The 22,612-nt window shown below is 39.8% G+C and overlaps 1 protein-coding gene across 1 annotated transcript in view; it reads left to right on the forward strand.

Moving 5' to 3' along the window:
* Nucleotides 1-22,612, forward strand: part of FAT3 (FAT atypical cadherin 3) — a 787,529-nt gene that overhangs the window by 318,578 nt on the left and 446,339 nt on the right. The window contains exon 5 of the mRNA XM_081531110.1: nucleotides 15,543-15,857. Within this exon, the coding sequence (XP_081387236.1) occupies nucleotides 15,543-15,857 (315 nt within the window). The remainder of the gene's footprint in view (nucleotides 1-15,542; nucleotides 15,858-22,612) is intronic.

Consider the following 22,612-nt stretch of genomic DNA (forward strand, 5'->3'; position numbering starts at 1 on the left):
ATTGAGCTTGGAATGTAATAATTGATTCTTGCATTTTAGGCAAGTTTTGTTGTTGTTGTTCAGTCACGAAGCCATGCCTGACTCTGCGACCCCCTGGACTGCAGCATGCCAGGCTCCTTTATCCTCCCATCTCCCATAGTTTACTCAGATTCATGTACATTGAGCTGGTGATGCTATTTTAGGCAATACATGATCATAATGCACATATTGCCTTATAAAACAATAGTAATTCTTGAAAAATATAATATAAAAACAACAATTACCAGCATTTAAAGAGTATTTATTACGTACCCCGGTGGCTCGGATTGTAAAGAGTCTGCCTGCAATGCAGAAGACCCCGGTTCAATCCCTGGGTCATGAAGATCCTCTGGAGAAGGGAATGGCTACACATTCCAGTATTCTTGCCTGGAGAATTCCATGGACAGAGGTGCGTAGCAGGCTACAGTCCATCAGGTTGCAAAGATTAGGACATGACTGAGTGACTAACACTGTCACACTTTCTGTTATGTACCAGGCACTGTGCTAGGCATTTTATTTTTTTTTATTTTTATTTTTTTCCTCATTTTATAAATTTATTTATTTTAGTTGGGGGCTAATTACTTTACAATATTGTAATATTGTGCTAGGCATTTTAAAGAGTAAACAATCTGTGTTTCCTACCATTATCATAATAATGAATTAAACACATTTATATTCTTTAAACCTCAAGTAACTTTATGAGGTGCCAATCCCTATTTTATAGGTAAGGAAACAAGCAGAGAAGTTGTTATTTGCACAAGCGCACATCACTAATAAATGACAGAGATAAAACCAAGACTTTTTACCTGAATTTTCACTATGCTTCCTGACTTGAAAATTAGGGTCATTTACAGTCAATTTATGGGGGCTTCCCTTGTGGCGCAACTGGTAAAGAATCCACCTGCAATGTGGGAGACCTGGTTTTGATCCCTAGGTTGGGAAGATCCCCTGGAGAAGGGAAAGGCTACCCACTCCAGTATTCTGGCCTGGAGAATTCCATGGACTGTATAATTCATGGGGTCGCAAAGAGTCGGACATGACTGAGCAACTTTCACTCACCGTCAATTTATCAGCCATTTTTTGCCTTTTTTTGGTCATCACCCTCAGTAAAAAATGCATTTAAATGCATTTTGTATCATAGCCCACTGTACTTTCTCTGTCATTCTCACACATAAAAAGTTTTACAAAGCACTATTTATCCTTATTATACACAACATTGATTTTTTCCCTCCTATTATATTTCATTAAAAAAATACACAGGTTGGACTTACTGAATTGATCTTAACTTAGTGACCATTACCAATTAAAATAAAAAAAATAATACATACTTTTTCTTTTCCTGTAGGAATAAAAAATTCTATACATTGGATAAGTTATAAGACTCATATATGTAAAAGGATTTGCTTCTTACTCTTTCGAGGTGGTCTCATGAAATGGTGTCATTTCGTAACAGCAAAGGTTACAGTGAAGGAGAAGCACATTATATGAATGATGTTGTCCAAATGAATTACTGCTGTCATCTGAATTAAAACAGATACATTGTTCCAAATCAGAGTCCTAAGTGACTTGAACATTTCCATCAGAGATTGTGAATTATATGTAATGGAAGCTAAATAGTTGTAGTTTTTCATTTTAGAACAGCCATAGCTGTCAGATTCCGATCATACACGGAAGCCAGTTGTGCCATGAAAAATACAATGTAAGAGCCAAAAGACTGCCCAGACTCCAGGAAGGAGCCAGACTTCTTGGGAGGTCAGTGCTCAGACTTGGGCATGGAGGGAGGAGGTCTAACTCATTTTAGTGATTTTTTTTCCACCCATCTCTTCTGGATGCTTCCCAGCGAATATGACCATTTATTTAATGGGCATTTGAAACCTTTCTGGTCTCTGCTCAGGGCTTTGGTTTGATAGCAAAAACAGAAGTTAGGTATTCCAAAGATCAACTGGTTGTGAACAACTGTTCCTTAGGAATTTAATATTGGTTCTCTGCAAGAAACCTAGGGAAGGACTGATCAGCTCCACTCACTAAAAATAAAGCATTTTTATAGCTGATTTAAAAATCCTGTGTCGGCATGTCTTTGAAGCATTCCTTGAACTGGTTATGAATAAATATATTACACATTTGCCTCCCCTTCCTTGCTATAATTTCTCTTTGCACAAGAACAGTTATCCCCTTATCCTGGACTTTACGATCTTCCTGACAAGATTTACCTGTTGGCACATTCCCCACCAGGACCTTTCTGCGAATGGCTGCAGCTCAGGAATGAGTTTCCCTTTCATCCAGTTCGCATTGGCTGAGTGATTCTGTGTCAGGCCCCGAGCGGGCAGAAGATGAATAAGACACTGGCCCCCTTCAAGACACTCGTTGAGGTGTCAGACCTACAAAGACAACTGCAGAATGGTGTCTTCAATGCCGTAGTAATGGCGGCTATAAATACAGCGGGAGAATAAGTGGCCAAGTCTGGGTTGGGAGTTACTGACTTCACAAAGCAAGAAGCACCGAGGCTGTGTCTTCAAGGTGGGAGGCTGGTTCTTCCAGGCAGAGGGGCTAACGTGGGCCGTTTTGAGGTGTCTGCAGTGTGCAGGTGGGTGGGGCGCAGGGGAAGGAGACGGGGCGGCAGAGATGGCCACGGTGCCTCGCTGCGACAGCGGACCGACTTCGGGTGCTGCAGGGCCCGCCTGCTCCTGTCCTCACCGGGTCTTCCTGGGCCAGGGCTCTCAGCCCTCTGCGCGAGAGGATGACTCTGGCTACTCCGCCCTCTGCAGCTGCTCTTGAACTTGCCGACACTTTCCGTGGGAGGCTGAGCAGACGCTACTCCTGTCTCAGGACTTCGGGAGTCTGTTTACACCGCTGGTCCCAGCTCCTGGTCACACACAGGCTGCCCTTGGAAGGAGCTGAAGCAGAGTCCAGTGTGGTGCCAGCGCGGTCACTGCCCTCTTTGGGCAGTCTCCGTAGCGGGGCAAGCTCACCCACCTACCCCTCCTGCAGCCTCACGTAGGTTATGGAAGACTGTGCCAACGGGGGAAGATTAGACCTTCTCAGTGGGGCCTCCTGCTATGTTAATTAAACTTTGCTTTCAGCAGCTCTTCCTGTTTCCGGTCTCCTGGGGCTAACTAAGGTTGCTTTTTTTTTTTTTTTACCTTTTTAGCGCGTTGCCATATGTTGGACGATGCTAATGGAATTATAATAATTATCGGCTGGAATCTTTCTGCGCAGCCGTCAAAACTCCATGGGAAATAGAAACACCGTTCACTCGTTCAACACGTATTTAACGTTCAAGTATTTTGTGCACAAAGCGTCAGGGGCTCTGGAAGTGCTGGGGTCTGCGTTGAGAAAGACAGGAAGGATCCTCTGCCCTGGGGGATATGATATAGTCTAATGCGGAGGTAGGCACTAGAAGGTCACCTGCCATGAAATCTGCTCCTCAAAAAGGCAAGTGCCTCTGTAACTACAGAGCATGCCTAAGACTTTGAGCAAATAACAGGCTGGTATGGACCCCAACACAAAAATTCTGTAGGCAACCTGCAGTCCAGGACCATCTCCTGAAAACCCAGGGTTATTCCTGCATTCTATTTTAGTTTGTTTTTTTTTTTTAATTTATTTTATTGACAGTTGATTTACAATGTTGTGTTAGTTTCTGTTGTACAGGAAAGTGATTCCATTCTACATACACATAAATTCTTTGTTATATTAATCCCCCAGTTAGGACCTTGCTGTTTATCCATTCTCTACATAATACTTTGCATCTGCTAATCCCAAATTCCCAATCCGCCTCCCCCCCTCCCCAACTCTCCTCCTTGGTAATCACAGGTCTGTTCTCTGTGTCTGTGTGTCAGTTTGTGTTTCATAGATAAGTGTATTTGTGTCACATGTTAAATTCCACATATAAGTAATACCATATGGTATTTATTTTTCCCTGCATCCTCTTTATTTTGTTAGCTGTTCTCCTTTTATTCCTGCATCCTCTTTAATATCACATTTCCCATGCAGTCCTTTGCTGTTGCAGCCTTCCTTAGGGACCTGGGATTTCACCTTTGTTGGACTATGCAGTGTAGATGCGTGAAAGGAGGAAGGGTGTGCAGTGAAGGCCGTGACAGTCCAGAGGCCTCCTTTCTGAACTCCCCTCCTCTCTGCTCTTTGATCCACCTGTGTCCATAGTATCTGACAAAGAACTACCCTAGGTTTTACCTGGGGCCACATTTGTTGAGGGATACCTCCCAAATACCAGTCTTACACATTTTAATGTCAGTGACTCAACTTTCTTTGGATACTGGAAATTTATCAGTAATGTACATACACTATCTATACCTAACGTCAGAACCGTTCTTGGGAGCCATTCACATACATATCTTAATCAGTATGTTAACAGAATATAATAAAATATTTTCAAATTATCTTGAATTTTCACAGTAATGCAGAGGTCACATTATTACTGCTTTATTTTTAGAGTTTCTAAAATAGTTGTTTCTAATTCCCTGCATATTACTTGCATCACATTATGGGCAGTATCTAAATTAATGTTCTTGCAAAGGGGAGAAAATTCAACATGATTTTTCATCTCCATGTTGAGAAAACGGTATAGCAATTTGTTCACAAATCTCAATAATTTGTCCTGAAACTAACATTTACCTATATTGCTATTTGCATAACTTAGAATCACTAAGCACTTTTAAATATAGAAATTTTGGAAAAGAGTTCCTATCTGAGACATAAAATCAGCATGGTAACAACACACTAGGCTTAATAGCAGCATTTTTTCTTCTTTTCACTTCTTCTTGCAAGTCAACAGCTACATATTTATAAAAAATGCAAGCCTTGTGCCTGCACACCCTGATGTTAAGGACTCCAGCTAGAGGAGGAGTCTGCTTTTGTTTTCTTCTCAGAAGCTGGTCTAACAGCCTGAGTATTTATCTCTGTCTTGTCAGTGCCTCTGGTACTGTTGACAGAGCAAGTGGGCATATTTCAGCCCATTTATGAATAGAAGATGAATCCGGGGTGGAGTGCATGCGTCAGAGGTTAGAACCGTTTAATGGGATGAAATGCGAATGGAAATTGGAAAACAATCCAAGGAATCTGTAGAAGATGAGAATGGGAGAAACTCAATTAGCTGAAACCAGACACTTCCCTCCTCTGGGCCCTGGTTTCTCTGGGCTATTGTAGGTGCTTATTTGGTTATAAATAGGAAAGCAAAGAGTTTATTGTTTCCACTGTAAAGAAAAGTAAGGTGGTTTCAAGGATTTTATTCATGTGCATGTATAGTCCCTATAACCTAATCAGCCTAACTTAATTACTTAAGTATGGCATTGTCTGTGTGATTTCAGCATCATTGGTTAAAGGAAAAAGCAATCTAGTGAGATTTAACCTGAAAGGATGAAAGAAGACACAAGTTCTGAAGGGTGTTTTTCTCCTAGATAAGCTTTTATAAACTTGCCATAATAAACATAGTTATAAGTTTTTCAATCACATACGGGAAAAGCAACCACAATACTAAACTTAGACTCCAGTCCAGCTTCCTTTGTTTACTCTGTGTTTCACTTCCATCACCTAGAGTGTGTTTTTGCCAAGGGAATCATTTCAACTTTTGGGGTATCATATATGCAGTTATCTGTACAACTTCAGTAAAAATATTTTCTTGGTAAATATCCGTTCAGCTGTGAAGGTCAGAGTGCATTCACTTGAGAAAAATAATAAATGAACTGTATGCTTTCATTATTTTATTAGGAAGTTTCTGAAGGCTGTTGCTCCTTATGGAATGGTATTGTTGCAGGAAGGGGGACCCCTTCCAGGGCCCGAAACTGGGCTCTTGTCTAACACTCGGAAATGAATTGTCCCAGGAGACACATGTGCTGACAAGGCAAGAGATTTTTTGGGGAAAGGGCACCCGGCTGGAGAGCAGGAGGGTAAGGGAACCCAGGAGAACAGCTCTGCCACGTGGCTTGCAGTCTAAGGGTTTTATGGTGATCCGATTAGTTTCCGGGTTGTCCTTAGCCAATCATTCTGACTCAGAGTCCTTCCTGGTGGTGCACGCCTTGTTCAGCCAAGATGGATGCCAGAGAGAAGGATTCTGGGAGGTGGTCGGACATGTGGTGTCTCCTTTTGACCTTTCCGAAACTCTTTCGCTTGGAGGTGGCTTATTAGTTCCGTGTTCCTTAGCAGGACCTCCTGTCGTAAAACAACTCATGCAAATAGTTACTATGGTGCCTGGGCAGAGTGGGCGGTTTCAATCAGTGTGCTTCCCCTAACAGTATGACAGTGCTTAGTCGTGTCCAGCTCTGCAACCCTATAGATTGTAGCCCACCGGGCTCCTCTGTCCTGACCTAGGGATTGAACCTGTATCTCCTGCATTGGCAAGTGGATTCTTTACCACTAGTACCACCTGGGAAGCTCCCTGTGGAATGGTAGATAAGAGCTTTGTATCTGGGTGGATACAGTGTGACTTATAGTTGCCATATTGTGATATAGGAGAAATAAAAAAGGAAAAGGAAAAGGAAAAAGTGTTCCCTTTAACTTGGAGAAAAAGTTTTCCAAAAGTGAAAATTTCCATAAAGTTCAAGTGGTGCAGTCCCATTTTTAAGAGTGAACTTTGTACCACCCTGCTTTGCTTGCAAAGTAAACACAAGAGCTTTTGTGAATGTGTCTGTAGTACACACTCTAAAGCATTAGCCCAGAAGTTTTGGTTCAGGATATCTTTCTTCATGTCTAGTCTAACTGTTTGGAACTGAAAAGGTTTTTCTAAGCAAAACTTAACTTCCCAATCCCAGATTTTATTTTATTTTTTTATATCTACAATATGAGATCGTGAATGCTAACTAAATTTATTGTGGTAAACATTTCACAGTATATGTGAGTAAAACCGTTATGCCATACAATACAGTAAAGTACAACCTTAAACTTATACTGTGATGTATGTCAATTGTATCACAATGAAACTGGGAGAAAAAAAAATCCAGTCCAAATGAAGACTCTTAGAGAGCTAGTCTGCTCAGAGAACCCAGGTGCCCTTTGTCCTTTGTGCTAAGTTAAGTTGGTAGTAGATAAACCTAAATATTGGATTAAAGTGTGACTAATATCTAATGTTCTTACTCAAAGAGCTAAAGGTTATGCTCTGACATTTCATTTAAAATTACTACAGCACTTTTCAAAGCTGAAGAATTTGTTTTTGTGGACAGAGGTTAATTTCATTAAAGCTGTGCCTCATATGAAGTCTTTCTTTTCAACAAAATTTTTAGCACCATCTCGCTGTCAACAGTGTTTTGTCTCACCACAAAAACATGGCGTTTGGTTATTGAGTCGAATGGTTAAAATACAGTGAAGAATGATTTAAAGGGTTTTATAAGGTCAGCTGTTAGCTCTATAGAAGATTGAGCTGTTAGCTCAATCTAAATTGCAGATTGTTTTTTTTTTTCTCCATTAACAATAATACAGATTTTTTGAAGATTTAGTAAAAAACATGGTCAGAAGCTGCTGGTGAGATTATAAGTAGTGTAGACTTTTTGGAAGACAGTTGACTCAAATGCATTTAAAAATATAAGACCCTTTGACTCATTATTTCTCTCTAGAAATTTATCCTAAGAAATAATTGAAAAAAGATGTAGATGCAAGGTTATTCATGTAAGTATGAGTTATGTTAATAATAGCAAAAAATAAAATGTGACCTAATAAATGACTTAGCAAGAGGGGCTTCATTAAATAAATGATAACCATTGTGTGAGTATTTCAACAGGTATTTATTGAGCATCTAGTGTGTACTAGCCATTTCTCTAGGGTAGACAACAGTGATGCAACAGAGAAAACTCTTACACAAAGGGAGCTTATATTTTTTGTTAGTTGGCTAGTGGGCAAGTGGGCATTACCACACAACCATTAAAAGCAAAATGTATAGAACTACAGGTGTTGATATGGAAAGCTGTTCAGTAGATAATAGTAAGTGAGGATACATAATTCCAGAGAAATATCTGCTTTGGGGTGAAAATAATCTAGAGCAAAGGCAATACATCAAGGACATTAACAGTTACTATCTTTGGGTCATGAAATAATGAGCGTTTTTAAAGCGTATTTATTTTGCATATTTTCTTCTACAGTGAAGTCTTTTTATTTTTAACACAAAGACTTTGCTAATAACCAATTTGAATGCTCCAAAAGTTTCTGCTGGGCAAAAGATTGCCTCTTTCTTTTTCTTCCTTCTTTTTCTCTTGCTATTTCTTCTTTCCTTCCTTCCTTCTTCCCTCCTCCCCCTTCCTTTTCTCCCTTTCTCCCTGTCCTTCTCTCTTGCTCTGTCTCCTATCACTGAAACACAGGAATAGACAGGAACTTCAGCTTCCCTCATAGACCTATTTCTTTGTTCCTCTCCACTGCTATCAGAAAGTATTTCTGTGTATCTACCCAAAATACTTTGTGCTGAGGTGTATGCTCATTTCTTCTAAAGAATCCAGCTAATTACTGCTCTTTGTGAAATAACCTCTATGCATTTAGACACTTAACAAAACTACTTCTTGGCTTTATTTCATATGTTTCCTGAAATCATTTTCTCCATTGGTTTAAATTTCAACCTTCCTTTCTACTTGACTGTGTGAATCCAGTCATTGTGCTTAGGGATGGTATGCAAATTAACATGGACCACAAAAAGGATCTGAGGCTGGGAACAATCTGGGATACAGAAAAGAAAAGAAAAACAAAACAATGAGAGCTGGATGTGGTGCTACAGATTGGTCCTCTGTCCACTTCCTATTTTTAGGCTGTTGGCATCTGGTGCTAGCTACACAGACCAGATTTACTGTAGAGAGAGAACAGGTATACATTTTGAGTTTGTTCAAAACTGGTCCTGAAAAGTTTGTCTTTAAAAAAAAATCAAATACCAAGCGAATGTTTACTGAGTTCATAGAACTTCCTGGGAGGCTTTTGAGCAGGCAGCTAAGTTTTAAAATTCCTGGGTCCCAAACAGACGAGGAGAGCTGTCCATTTTCATTAACTCCAAACAAAAGCTTGAAATCAGCCTGCAGTCTTTTGCCTTAATTTAATGTGCTGCTCTCCAGCCTTGAGCCTTGTGAAATAACATGAAATGAAGGCGGCTTGCATTTGAGGACATAATTGTTTCCTGCAACTGTGCTGTGGCTTTTTCTTCTTCTGCAAAGATGAAAGATACCTCATCGACAGGAGTTGGTATGAAGAGGAGGGAACAGAGCAGAACAAAAGTGTCAGGGGTGGATGAGAATCAGTGGATGAGCGGTCAGAGAGAGAGTGCGCCTTGCATGCCATCTGGGGGCCCGGGGCTTTAATTCCGGCTGTCTGTGGTGTGTACCTGTGAACAGTGCAGTGTGTAAGTGAGTGATAAAATCAACTGATGTCTTCATCAAGCTGCATCTTGGCTTCAAGTCTTGAAGATAATACCATGACACCATCCACATTCTTGGTAGTAAAGGGCCAACTCAAAACTGCACATGTTTTTTAAGAAAACTGTCTTATCCTCAGGGCATCTGGAGCCAGGGCTCTGTGACAACCTGAAGGGGTGGGGTGGGAAGGAAGGTGGGAGGGGGTTCACGATGAGGGGGACACGTGTATATATATATATGGCTGATTCGTGTTGATGTATGGCAAAAGCCATCATAATATTGTAAAGAAACTATCCTCCAATTAAAATTAAAAAAAGAAAACTGTTATCAAACAGCATAGTTCACAGATGGAGAGTTGACTTCCAGAGCTAGGTAACTCTGCATGTACACTAGAGAAATCTAAAACTGATGACAGGTTCAGTCTATCCCATTTTACTTTGCCTAGTGATCGCAGAATGGCTAGATGACTTAGTTTTGTTTTTTTTTCAAATGAAGCTATTCCTCAGAGTGCTTGTCTGTAAAGAGCCAGATATCCCAACTTGCCTGCATTTACCAAATGTTATGATGTTATCCTTCATTTATTTATTCAACATTTACAGTGTTCCAAATTTCTAGCCATCATCCTAAAATAGAGAAAAACAAAACAGAATGCTCTGTATTCATAGGGAGGTTGTAGTAGATTGGTAAAGGGACAAAGTAAAAGCAGCCGGGGACGCCCCAGACGCCGGCTGGCCTGGTGAGGGTGTTCTCTGAATCTGAAATTTCTTGAGGGACAGAGAAAATGGTTTGGTTCCCGGAGGCAGGGACTGAAGGAGCAGGGTGTGCAGACGCTTTTGTACAAAAGCAGAGGGGTGATGGGATATTTAGGGAAGAAATTGTCTTCCAGTTCTCCTCGTCTCCAACCATTCCAGCATCTGAGAATCTTCTGAGAAGGTATAAAAATGGATTCAGAATAATATATCAAAACAACTTTTAGAAATAGAGGGAAGCAAGGAAACTATTGAATTTCCTGCTACCAAAGAGCTGATACCAACCCACTGTGAGGAATGCTGGGGCATGGGATTGCCTTCTTTTTCATGATAATGGGCACATACGGATAGATCAGCAGGTAGCTCCAGTAATGAAAAGAGAGTGAGCTCAGGTTCACAGCTCCAGATTCCAGACCTGACTCTGCCACTCGATTAGCTGGGTGAATCGCTTAAAATTTTCACTTTTAAAAGTGCTTTAAAGCATATGTTTGAATACACTGTGTGTCAAATATGTGACATATAAAGTGTATTAAAGTATATGCGTGTGTATGTATATACTAAAATGTATCTGAAGCATTTTGAATACCTATTTTAAGATTCTGTCCTCCCACGATTGCTTTGTGTGTCTTGGTTCATCCCATTTTAGCTGATTTCAGTTGATTTAAGTCTATTTCAGAGTGGTAACAGTTATAGGGATGACCATGGGTATGAATGCAGTGACCCTGGGTTGAGCTATGAGGATAAAATCCCCGTTCTTGCCCTAATTATCACCACACTCGGCTCAGATCAGTGATCCTTCCTAAGGCCATAAGAGCTTTATACAAGTCTAGGGATGAATAGGAAAAGAAAGAAAAATAGTATCTGTGTGATCCTCTTAAATAAAGGCAAGCAAGGGTTGGCTAAAAAGGATTATGAAGCCCATGAAAGAATTCCATGTTTTCTCAGAGGTAAAAGTAGTAAGTGTTTGATTCTTGAAGAAGTAAGCAATTTAAAAATACACTTAACGTTAACACTGGGGGAAGCTGGGTGAAGGTTGCCCAGGAACTCGAGTTCATTTCTTTGCACCTTCCTATTACTTTATAATTATTCCAGAATAAGAAGTTATTACAAAAATGTAAGTGCACTGAGAATTGGGAATTAATATTTTGACTAACTGGGAATAAGAATTAAATATATATATATGTGCACAAGGAAACAGGCAAATCTCTATTAGAAGTATCTACAAAGAATATACTGCCAGGGTATTTTTAAAGTTTTTTTTTTGTCTTTTTTTTAACTGCCTCAGAATCTATAATACTTTTCCTGGCAAAGGGATTTTCATCGTTATGTAGGCACAATGCCGCCAAAGCATTCCCTAAACCATTTGTTGACAGTTTTTTTTAGAGTAGTTGTGGATGTTTGGGTGTCATTTTTCTGGGGCAAGATATCATTTGACACCTTGGTTGCTCCATATGGAGATATGGCTGGAAAATAGATGAGTTGAGTAACCCAGCCTGTGATAGTCATCTGCTTCGAACAGCTCCATACATTTTCCCTCTCATCTCCAATATTCAGAGCTTAATCGATGAAAGTATATGTAGGTATATGCAGTTAAGTTGTTTTTTAATAATTTGTTTATGAAAGAGAATAATTATAGCTGGCATCTGCTTCATACTGGGATCAACTTATTCCATTTCAAACTGTGCACAGTTCTAATAAATAAATAAAGTTTATGTGCCTGCTTATACTATTAAATATTGTCACCCAAATAATTCCAGTCTGCTTTTATTATACAGTAAGAAGAAATAGAAGGAGAAAAATTTTATAAACCTAAGCATATCTCAAAGAGTATAAAAAATCCCAATCGTATTTCTAAAGAACTTTTAAACAGACATCTTCATAAATATCAGCATAAAGTTGGGCATCCCAATAGAGTCTATGTTGTGCATTTCTGTGAAACATGAGGGGAAGGATGTATCTGCATCTGGGATAGTCCACTTGAGTCCTCTCTACTGAGCAGCACCCCCAGAAACTTGCTTCTAGAAGCTCACTGTAGATGGTTTATTTTTGTTGTTGTTGAGTCGCTAAGTTGTGTCCAACTCTTTGCAACCCCATAGATTGCAGCATGCCAGGCTCCCCTGTCTTTCACTATCTCCTAGAGTTTGCTCAGACTCATGTCCATTGAGTTGGTGATGCTATCTAACCATCTTATCCTCTGCTACCTCCTTCTCCGTTTGCCTTCAGTCTTTCTGAGCTTCAGGGTCTTTTCCAATGAGTAGGCTCTTTTCATCAGGTGGCCAAAGTATTGGAGCTTCAGCTTCAGCACCAGTTCTTCCAATGAATATTCAGGGTTGATTTCTTTTAGGATTGACTGGTTTGATTTCCTTGCAATCCAAGGGACTCTCAAGAGTCTTCTCCAACACCACAGTACAAAAGCATCAATTCTTTGGTCCTCAGCCTTCTTTATGGTCCAACTCTCACATCCATACATGACTACTGGAAAAACCATAGCTTTGACTATATGGACCTTTGTAAGTAAAGTGATGTCTCTGCTTTGTAATAAGCTGTCTAGGTTTGTCATAGCTTTCCTCTCAAGGAGGAAATTCATGGCTGCAGTCACTGTCCATAGTGATTTTGGAGCCCAAGAAAATAAAATCTGTTACTGCTTCCACTTTTCCCCCTCTGTTTCCATGAGTTGATGGGACCAGATGCTAATCTGTTATATGGTGGTGGGAGGGAGGGGAGGCAAAATTAAGAACGTTTTAATTAGATTAGAAATGGGATGAAGAATACTTTTAGAAATAATGATTGTATTTGTTGTCTTGATGGTGGTGATGGTTCATGGGTATCAAAACTTACAGTTTGTTTTCTTTGAATGTGTACAGTTATTGTATGCCAATTATATCTCAATTGAAAAAAAGTAAAAGGAATGCATGGTAGTAACAAGAAAAGCAATGGGCTTATATGATTTTGGCAGTCTTTGGAAAACTCAGAAGTAAGTTTTTGCTTGATAGAAAAGCTCATGTGGATTTCCATTTTTTAATTGTGACCATGTAGATCATAATTAGCTGTGAAACACTGAAGAAAGTGAGGAAATGCTATCACTGGGCATTAGTTGCTTAATATGGTTAATATGGAGCCTTGGATGAATCTTAAAATAATTGTTAACACATTTCACAGTCATTCTTTTCTTTTTGTCCTCAGATTTTTGGATCAGGATTGATGCCTGAACACTGTGTTCCAAGATACTCATTTGCACTTATTCTTAATGAGTAAATAGCCATAAACATATTTCATATTAATGAGAGAGAATTCTAACTTCTAGAGGACATGTCTAATGTTTCATTAAAAAATAGAGTAAAATTTCACCCATCTATTTTAATTTACATTAGTGGGTGCGTTTCACCCAAGGACTTTTCAAAATCACCTAAATGTCCAAAGCCAGGAATACACCATCTCCCAGTTTGACAGGTGCAAGAAAAGAGATTTAAGTGACTTCCAGGGGCCACAGAGCAATTCTGTGACTACAAATGTGTGTGTGTGTGTGTGTATGCAGATGCATACTTGCTGTCTGTGCAGGTGAGTGCATGCATGGTGGGTGATCAGGCAAGGTACAGACAAAGCTGACCTAACTTCTTTGATTTTGTTCCTTGTTGAATTAAGTTTTCTTTTCAATGGGCTAAATTTGCTGTTCTGCAAACAGGCCAGATATTTTCATGAAAAGGTATCATGGCCAATCACAAAGACCAAGCAACAATATGCCACATGACTGGAGAAGAAAATAACATCTAACAAGACTTTCCATCCCAAGTGTCTCTCTGTCTCTTCTCGCCCTTACTTTGGGATGTGGTTACTATTTACAAGGCTTTGGGGAATTTCTTTTGATTCATCTTGATTTAACATATACTCAGCATCTAGTAACACTGTACTATATTGCAAACTTTGTGCCAAACACTCGACATGCATTTAATTACATGACCACCATGGCACTGAGATATGGGTGATAAAACTAGGTTTGCAGGGTTTAAACACATAGTACAGGGTCAAAGAGGTGGCAAGTAGTGGAGTCTGGATTTTAAAGTGGAACATTCAAGGCAGGCAGACCTGAGTTCTCCAATTAGCCATGCAACCTAGAACAAGTTACATACTCACATTTGAGATTTAATGCCCTTATTTGTGAGAGAATTATAAAGTTTGCAGGGTTCTTTGGTGGATAACTTTAGAGCTAAAACTTCAACATCAGTTGTATGGTCTCCCTTTGAATCACTTAGCTGTTCTGAAATTTAGGCAACTCCATTCTGGCCTAACTGTTTTTGGACAGATGCACTCCTCCCTCCCAGGTGATACACTTGGCAGTTTGCTTATTCAAAATCTATAGGCCAGATTATGTGCCTAAAATGGTCAAAACTCTGACAGGAAAACCAAGGATAGAGGATTCAGGCCAGAATTGGAGAACTGCTTCTTCACCCCGTCCATGGATGTTTTTTTACGGTATAACAGTTTACAGGAATTCCATGCTTTTCATGAGTATCCTAATTACTTTTAGAGATTTTATAAGCTGAGCCCCAGAGTTTTCCCATCACAGTGGTAAGTCCTTCAGAGTTCTTGTAGCAAGTTGCTGTAGCTTTGGTGCTTTGGGTGAGGGCTGTAATGATATTCAAGAACACTGTGTTTTCCTTTGACTTTTCTGGCATATGTTTGATTACCTGTTTGGCGCTTGTTTCAACCCTGAAATGAGAAAGGTGGGAAGGAGCAGACTGGGCATTTTTCTGCTTCTAATTTAAAATGCTTGTCCATGAATATCCCTTAAAGTGGCTCAGAGTTTATTTAGGGCCCTCTGTAGAGTTCTTGAGAGACCTAGAGCTCATGTAGAAAGTATGTTGGTATGGATTATGATGTCTTCTCTGATTCTTTTGGAATAACTGTGACATTTGATTTGTAGGGAAATTGTGTCAAGGAGGCTTATATATTTGCATGCAAAGCATTTTCCATCCCAATAGGCTAAAGAATACTTGAAAGATCTTTTGCACTTTTGTGAATGAACAGATAAAACACTATCCTGGGAAAGCTTTTGGTTACATAAGAAATCAATGTAACCTCAGATTAAATGGAAATATTGGTATGACTGTGCACTGATTTCCCGTGCATCATGGGAAGTGTTTTGACCTCTGGCCCACTCTCTTCCCATTGCTCCCTGTTGTCTCGTGTGTGTGTGTGTGTGTGTGTGTGTGTTTTGTCCATGCCAGAAATTCAAATAAAATATTTGTGAATGTGATTATACGTCTCAAATGGTGGACGAACTAGTTAGTATAGTTTTGGGGAAAATAATGTTCTGATGTAAAGAGAAACATCTTGATTTTGTATTTTTGTTTTTTCATTTGCCATTATTACTTAGCACAGCCCTTCTCTATTGGAGATAATCTTCCCGGTTTGCTCTCTCAGTCACTCTTTCCCTGATTTCTCGTAGGAGTCATCTCTACTGCAGACATTCTTGATCGAGAGACAACGGGGTCATACTGGCTGACTGTGTATGCCACAGATAGGGGTGTTGTTCCACTCTATTCCACTATTGAGGTCTACATTGAAATTGAAGACGTGAATGACAACGCCCCGCTGACCTCGGAACCTATTTATTATCCTGTTGTCATGGAAAACTCTCCAAAGGATGTATCTGTCATTCAGATCCAGGCTGAGGACCCTGACTCTAGTTCCAATGAAAAACTGACCTACAGGATTACAAGCGGGAATCCTCAGAACTTTTTTGTCATCAACATCAAAACAGGTAAGGGAATGCTTGTGTGACTTTTTTTTTTTTTCTTTCAGTTGTTAGACCACCTTTTAAATTCACAACTCTGGTACTTGCTGTGTCCTTTTATCTATTTCATTGTGTGGAGAAGAGCATCCTTCTTTCTGGGAACAGTTTCTGAGAAGGTGAACGTTCTACCAGTCTGTTGTGGTATGTTTTAACCTCAGCTGAATGGAAGTGAAGTAATCTAACAGAAATTAAGACACTTTCTCAGGAAGCCTTAGGTTTGCTTTAGTCATAATTACAAAAAATATCACCTAGATCATTCAGAGAGCTGGCTGCTTGCTCTCTCTTTCTTAGGAGAATGTAACCTAGGCTATGCTGAGTTCCTTGGCTATCTGGCTTTGTGATGCCTCTCCTTGGAGAACGCCTCCCTCACTTGGCCTTAATCCAGCTCATTATAAATAATCTCCTTAAAGCCTTAACTTTAAGCCCCAGATTGTTGTGATTTCTGTACTACCCATCAATGAAATGTTATGTTTAGAAGAACTTCCAGTATCTAAATCTTTACATAAAACACATATTTTTAATTTTCTGGGTTTTAGCTTAAAGAGTTTCTAGAGATTGCTGAAAACTATACTTGTTGGCTAAGGATCAGAAAGGGCAGGTATGGAGTTGGTTGAATGCATTCTGAAGCAAGTATTTAACACTGGAAAAAATGCTGTGTGGAGTAAATCTCAGAAGTTTGTTGCTTTCTTGTGATTTGCCTCTTTTTGTTATGTACAAGTGGGTGAAATACTCAGTGAGAGCTGAGATGGATACTGTTTTAATTAATTGAAATTTAGAAGAATGTAAAGATATTATTGCTGTTTTCCTCTGGGCAAGTTGATGTTGGTCAAAAGTTAGGCTGAGTGATGGAAATATGTTGGTGGGGACGTGTTCTGCTTTCCTGACAAAGTCCTGATGAAGTTGCTAGTTATTTTTCCTACCTGTGTTTGTTCAAGTAGAAACATACAGCTGACCCCAAGCATTTTACAAGTGCCAGATTCCCATTAGCATAATTTAAAGAGAATGCCAAGGGTTTTCTTTTTTAACTATTGATTTTTTTTTCTCACTATAATATGAGTAGGTTAGTCATTTTGTTAAGCAGAGTTCAGCATTTGAATAGCTTTGAGTCTCGATCCGACCCTCATTCCTTAGAAGACAGAGAGTAGTCATCAGCCATCAGTGTCTGATTCAGGCCTCCCTGAACTTGAGGGAGGGCCCGGAGAACTGGAGCCCCGCCCATCCCTTCAGCATGCCCTTAGACCCATGAATGTGAGGACACCCTCCTGATTCACTTCTCACTGTAGCCAAGGACGCTGCAATACGGTGAAAGAGAAGTGAATTCAGATATTGCAGCAACTTAAGAAGAAGAAAGGACAAAGACAAAAAAAGTCACAGAAAAGATTTCACAGCCCCTGTGGAATCTGAAACACCCCAGCTAGATTCTGAGTCTTCTCTCTTGATTCCATTGGCATTTGAGTCAGTAAGGGTAAACCCAGTGCCCTCTTTTACAAAAGACACTGCACAAGGCCAATGCCAACTGGTCTCTTCCTACACTCATGACTGAAATTAAGGAAAGAATACACGTCACAGGGAAGAATTTGGGTTGGAGGTGAAGACCATAGAATGAACATTATTGCAGAGAAGAACATGTAGATTCGTGTAACTAAAGATGTCTTTTATACAGCTTTGAAAAGTTTATGCATAAATTTTCAGAAAGTCCTGTATTATCAAAATGTGGACTCCATTACATGATGGAACCTTCGTCATAGTTATAATTTCCTTGTCCTTGTTGTAGATTTTTAAAAAGGATTTGTGCCAGGAATGACATTTTAGACCAACTTTTCTAATAGCCTAAAATGAATGCATGGCACACTTTGTAATTCTCAGACACATGATAAGAAAACATTGGATTTTGTTTCTCCATTTAGTCATTCACCAAGAATGTATTGTGCCTTCTGGTTTACAAACAAGATCTAATATATAGCATTATAAACTTAAGAGATAGTCCAAGCTTATCAGGGAAAGCTCATGAAGGTACATGAAATTCATAAAATGACAAACATTTATGGTAAAGTAGAGTGAAAGAGTGCAATAACTGATTACGGTAGGAGAATGTCACTCAATATGGGGCAGGTGAGAGGGGAGGTCAGGGAGTACTTCATGGAGTAGGTTACATTTGGGGTTAGAAGTCCTGGTTTTCAAAACCTTGCTCTGTACATCTAGCTGGGAAGCACCATCAACTGCAGAGAAAAACATAGACTAAATCAGACTCTCTGTGCTTTAGGAGCTTGGGCAAGTTATTGAACCTCTCTGAACTTCATTTTTTAGTGAGAAAGGATTGTTGCAAGGGATAGAGAGGTTCTCATGTGAAATGATCACCACAGTGCCTGGCACACTGAAACTGTGCAAAGAAAGTTGATACCCCATCCTGACTGCTGTAACTGATTACAGCACATCATTTAATCTCCTAGGGCCTCAAGTTCTTACCTAGAGAAGGAAAATGCCTTGCTTTCTTCATACAAATTGCTCATGAAGTTTCAATGTCATGATGTGTTTGAAGGCCGTGTTTGAAGTCATGTTATTACTGTTCCTATTTCTGTTGAGGCTCACGGAACCGTGAGCCTGGTGTAACTCTTGTTGAGTGTGTTGCTTTAATAATGCTGTCCATGGAGAAATTTCCATCCAATTCAACAAACCCTCCAATGAGACGCTTTAATTTCGGGCATACTTCTTGTTTCTCTAAAGCCCTTTGTCTGCAATGGTTACATTAACGTAACCTTTTTTCAGGAATGCAGGGGAGATGTACCTAACTGGTATATTTAGGTAAGATTTATGCTTTAGATTTTTTTCAACTAGATGTGGACTCTGGTAAACTGACCTTTCATTCTTCTGTGGTAGAGCTGAAATTTATAGAGTTTCGTTTTGCTTTGGCAATGTGCTCCATAATAAATAAGGATTAAAATGATTAATGCAAACTCAAATAATGTCAATGCTTAGGGTCCACAGCTTGCAGCAGATAGCAGATGTCCTGAACTCGAGAAGGAAGAGAGATTTCTCTGATGAACACTCTGTTCTCTACCTAAAGAACTGTTTTGTTTTGTTTTTCTCTACCAGACCTAAAATCACTTAAAGTCAGTAGTCTGTGGACTTTCTCCAATAATTCCTGTGGCTTAAGAAGGAAAACAAAAGCTGTAATGCTCCTAGATCCTTTCTGGCTTGTGCAGAGAACCCTAGATTGATTCCAGGCTGAGCAGTTGATTTCAATCAAAGGCAGCTTCCAGGCAGGCTCCTGCCTTAGCCTGTCAGTAACCGGAGCCCTGCCCACATGTTCTGAGCCAGAGACACCCAGCAGGCTGGCGCTCACCTGTTTCTCTGGGTGAGCAGGAACTCAAATGCTTTCTTCCAGCATTTGTAGTGAAATCCAAGCTGGCCGCTGAGTGGTCGTCCAGGCTGATTTGGGGAACAGGTGTGGGAAGTTCCTCTAGGATTTCAGAGTGTTTATTGTAGCCTTGTCTACAGTATGGAAACCATTTAGCACAGTGCCAGCATGCTAGCATTTAGTAGAGCGCTCAATAAGTGTTGTTATTATTATTAGTCATCCTGTATTCCCCACTAGAGTTGTTTGTGTAAGTTGCAACCATACTGCTTCCCAACCCCACTGTCTTTATATATGTGTATATATACACATACACACATATATATACATGTAGATATATATAAATACGTATAGATACATACATACATATATACATATATATATACACATATATATTCTTTTTCTGATTCTTTTCCATGATAAGTTATTATAAGATATTGATGGGTTTCCCTGGCGGCTCGTTGAATATAGTTCCCTATGCTATACAGTAGGTCCTTGTTGTTTATCTATTTTGTATATATTAGCATGTATCTGTTAATCCCAAACTCCTAATGTGTCCTCCCTTTTCCACTTTGGTAACCACAATTTTGGTTTCTGTGTCTGTGAGTCTGTTTCTGTTTTGTAAATAAATTCATTTGTATCCATTTTTTGGATTCCACCTGTAAGTGATATGATACGATATGATATGATGATCTCTGTCTGATTTACTTCACTTAGTGTGATAAGCTCTAGGTTCATCCATGTTGCTGCAAAAGAGACATAGTTGAAGTGATGTCTTCCCTTCCTAGTCAGTGTGTAGCACTGGAACCTTCCATCGGGTTTTATAAAGTGTTAAGTGGACTGCTGTGTGCCACTGCTATTCTAGACCTCAGGCATTGGTGGAATGGATGATAGAACAGAAATATAAGAAAGACATTACTGCATTTACGGAATTTATTCTCTTGGGGAAAATAGGCCCATCATGCATACAATGCATTTTAGCAAGAGTCTAAGGCAGATTATTAAAAAAATAAATAAATGGCCAAACTTTGTGGAATATAAGCTGTGAACAGACTAATACGTCAGGGTGGGGCAGAGTTCAATGCCAGCTGGAGTGGGAGAGGATGGTGTGAGGACTTGAAGACCCCTGAAGTGGGAGCCCTGAAGAATGGATCAGTCTGCAAAGAGAGAACTGAGAAAATTACTCAGGGACTATGGACACATTAAGCTGACCTTGAAAGCCCATCCGTTGCTACTTGATCTAGTTGGAGAGGCTTTATATCATTAGAGAAGGAATTTTAAAGGACATAAATGTCTGGAATGTTGGAAGATATTAGAAGTAGCAACTATGCACATCTCTTTTATTTCTGTTTGATAATATTTAGATTTTTAAAAGCCTTGGGTTTTATGTCTACCTTCTGAGAAGCCTAGTAAAATAATTTTTTAGAGAGGAAAAATTATGCCTAAGAGAGATCCCTTTATTCTTTGCTTTGCCTCTGTTAAACATCCAATCAGGATTAGCTTGTGCTGTGTTGAAACCTTGCATCTCTGGAAGTGAGCCTTACTTAATCCAGACCTTTTGATTGTTGACTATCCAGGGCACAGACTTTCTAAACTCCTTCCTGCAGTTGTGATGTCTCTTTTTGGCCCGTGTTCTGGCTGATGGCATTTCCAGCTACCTTTGAGTGGAGGTGGAGGCTCAGCTTTCTTTGTGTGAGCCTCTTGACATTGACCTGACCAAAGAACCCTGATGTGTAGGAAGACTCGCTGTCATCTCCTCTTCTCAGGGGAGTTGAAAGAAAGAGATCCTCTTCAAAAGCATGTCTGCTGTAGGAATATATCAAAGCCTAACCTTACCTATTGATTCCCTTGGGCTTAGACTGTTTCCCTGTACAAATAGGAGGGATAAATTATTCAAACATTGGATGTCATTAGTTTCTGAACTAACTCTAATCAGCTTGGGACTTCCCTGTGGTTCATTTGTTAAGACACTACGCTTCCTGCTTCCACTGCTTCCTGCTTCCTGGGGACGTAAGTTCGATCCCTGGTTGGGTAACTAAGATCCCATGTGCCCTGCAGCGTGGCCAAAATACATACATAAATGAAAAGCATTAGTGTGCCTTTTGGTATATGGTTTAAAACAAACCTGGAACATGTTACCCAGAGGGGTAACTGAGAGAGAAAACTCTAGACCATACTTCAGCATGATGATAATTGCTTGGTAAGCTTATTAGACTACAGATTCCTAGGATGGAGCTCAATAATTTGCATTTCTAAGAAGGTCCTATGTGATGCTGACATTGCTCCCCTGAAAGCTTGGTTCCCAAGCTTCAGGACTTCAATATCCAAAGAGAAACCAAAGAGGGAGGTAACAGTGCTGAGGGACGTACCTGAGGCAGGGCAGCCACCTTTCTCCTTTATGCACACATTCTCTCCTTCCAGAGCTGGGGTTCCGAGACTGGACCGTGAGTTCAGGGTGCTCTCTGCACCTACCCCTACAATCAACTCTCAGATCCGTCAGATACTCTCTGTTTTATGAAGTAGAGAAAAATGAAAATCCTATCTCTTTAATGGTCCATGAGCAAAAACGTTGCGATTCCTAAGACTTGTGGTTAATAAAAATCTGGGCTATATCAATGTTTGGATACACTTTTATTATTTCCAAATATATATAATTAAGAAGAAACTGTTGCTAAGTGGAATTCAGAACTACTTTAATGAATCGACAGACCTTCGGTATTAGTTTATCATCATAAAAAGAATAAGTCAGAATACAGGGGCGCTCAAAAAATAATCTAACATTTTAAGTAAGCTAAGCCTTCTGTTGATGTCCAGCTCTCTTCAGTGATAATCTGCTTAGGAAAATACTTTTTCCTGGAAAACAGAAGGGGACCTTGCTTTATAACATCAGAGATTAAAAAAAGAAAAACCACACAAGGTGAGGAACAAGGGGACAAATATTGATGCTTTTTCTTTCGAGTGAACATTGCAGAAATCTCTTGTTACAGTCTCTTGTTCCTTATGCCTTCCTAGTGGAAAGCTAAATTCTCCTGAATGGGGAGAAATGACCGCTGGGTGATGAGTTGATATTCATAAGTCCGGGCACAAAGCAGATAATGCAGCAAATGAGTATGTATGAAACTGTAAATCACCCTCGCCCCTTCTTTCAGCCATGAAAGGAGGCCTTGTCCTATAGGACATTAAATTGTGTTCATTTAATCCAACAAGTCCAGTAGAACAAATCGGCCTCATGCAGATTTATCACAGGAGGTTATTTAAATTCAGTGGTGACCTTTGCATCCCTGTGAATGTGCTTCACATGAACAAGGACAAAGGGAACTTTTCTGCACTGTCATTGTGTCTCTGGGGAGACTGTGCATTTCCCCAT

Source organism: Giraffa tippelskirchi, chromosome 10, assembly GCF_054371585.1.
Source record: "Giraffa tippelskirchi isolate mGirTip1 chromosome 10, T2T-mGirTip1v1.2.pri, whole genome shotgun sequence".
Classification (NCBI taxonomy): domain Eukaryota; kingdom Metazoa; phylum Chordata; class Mammalia; order Artiodactyla; family Giraffidae; genus Giraffa; species Giraffa tippelskirchi.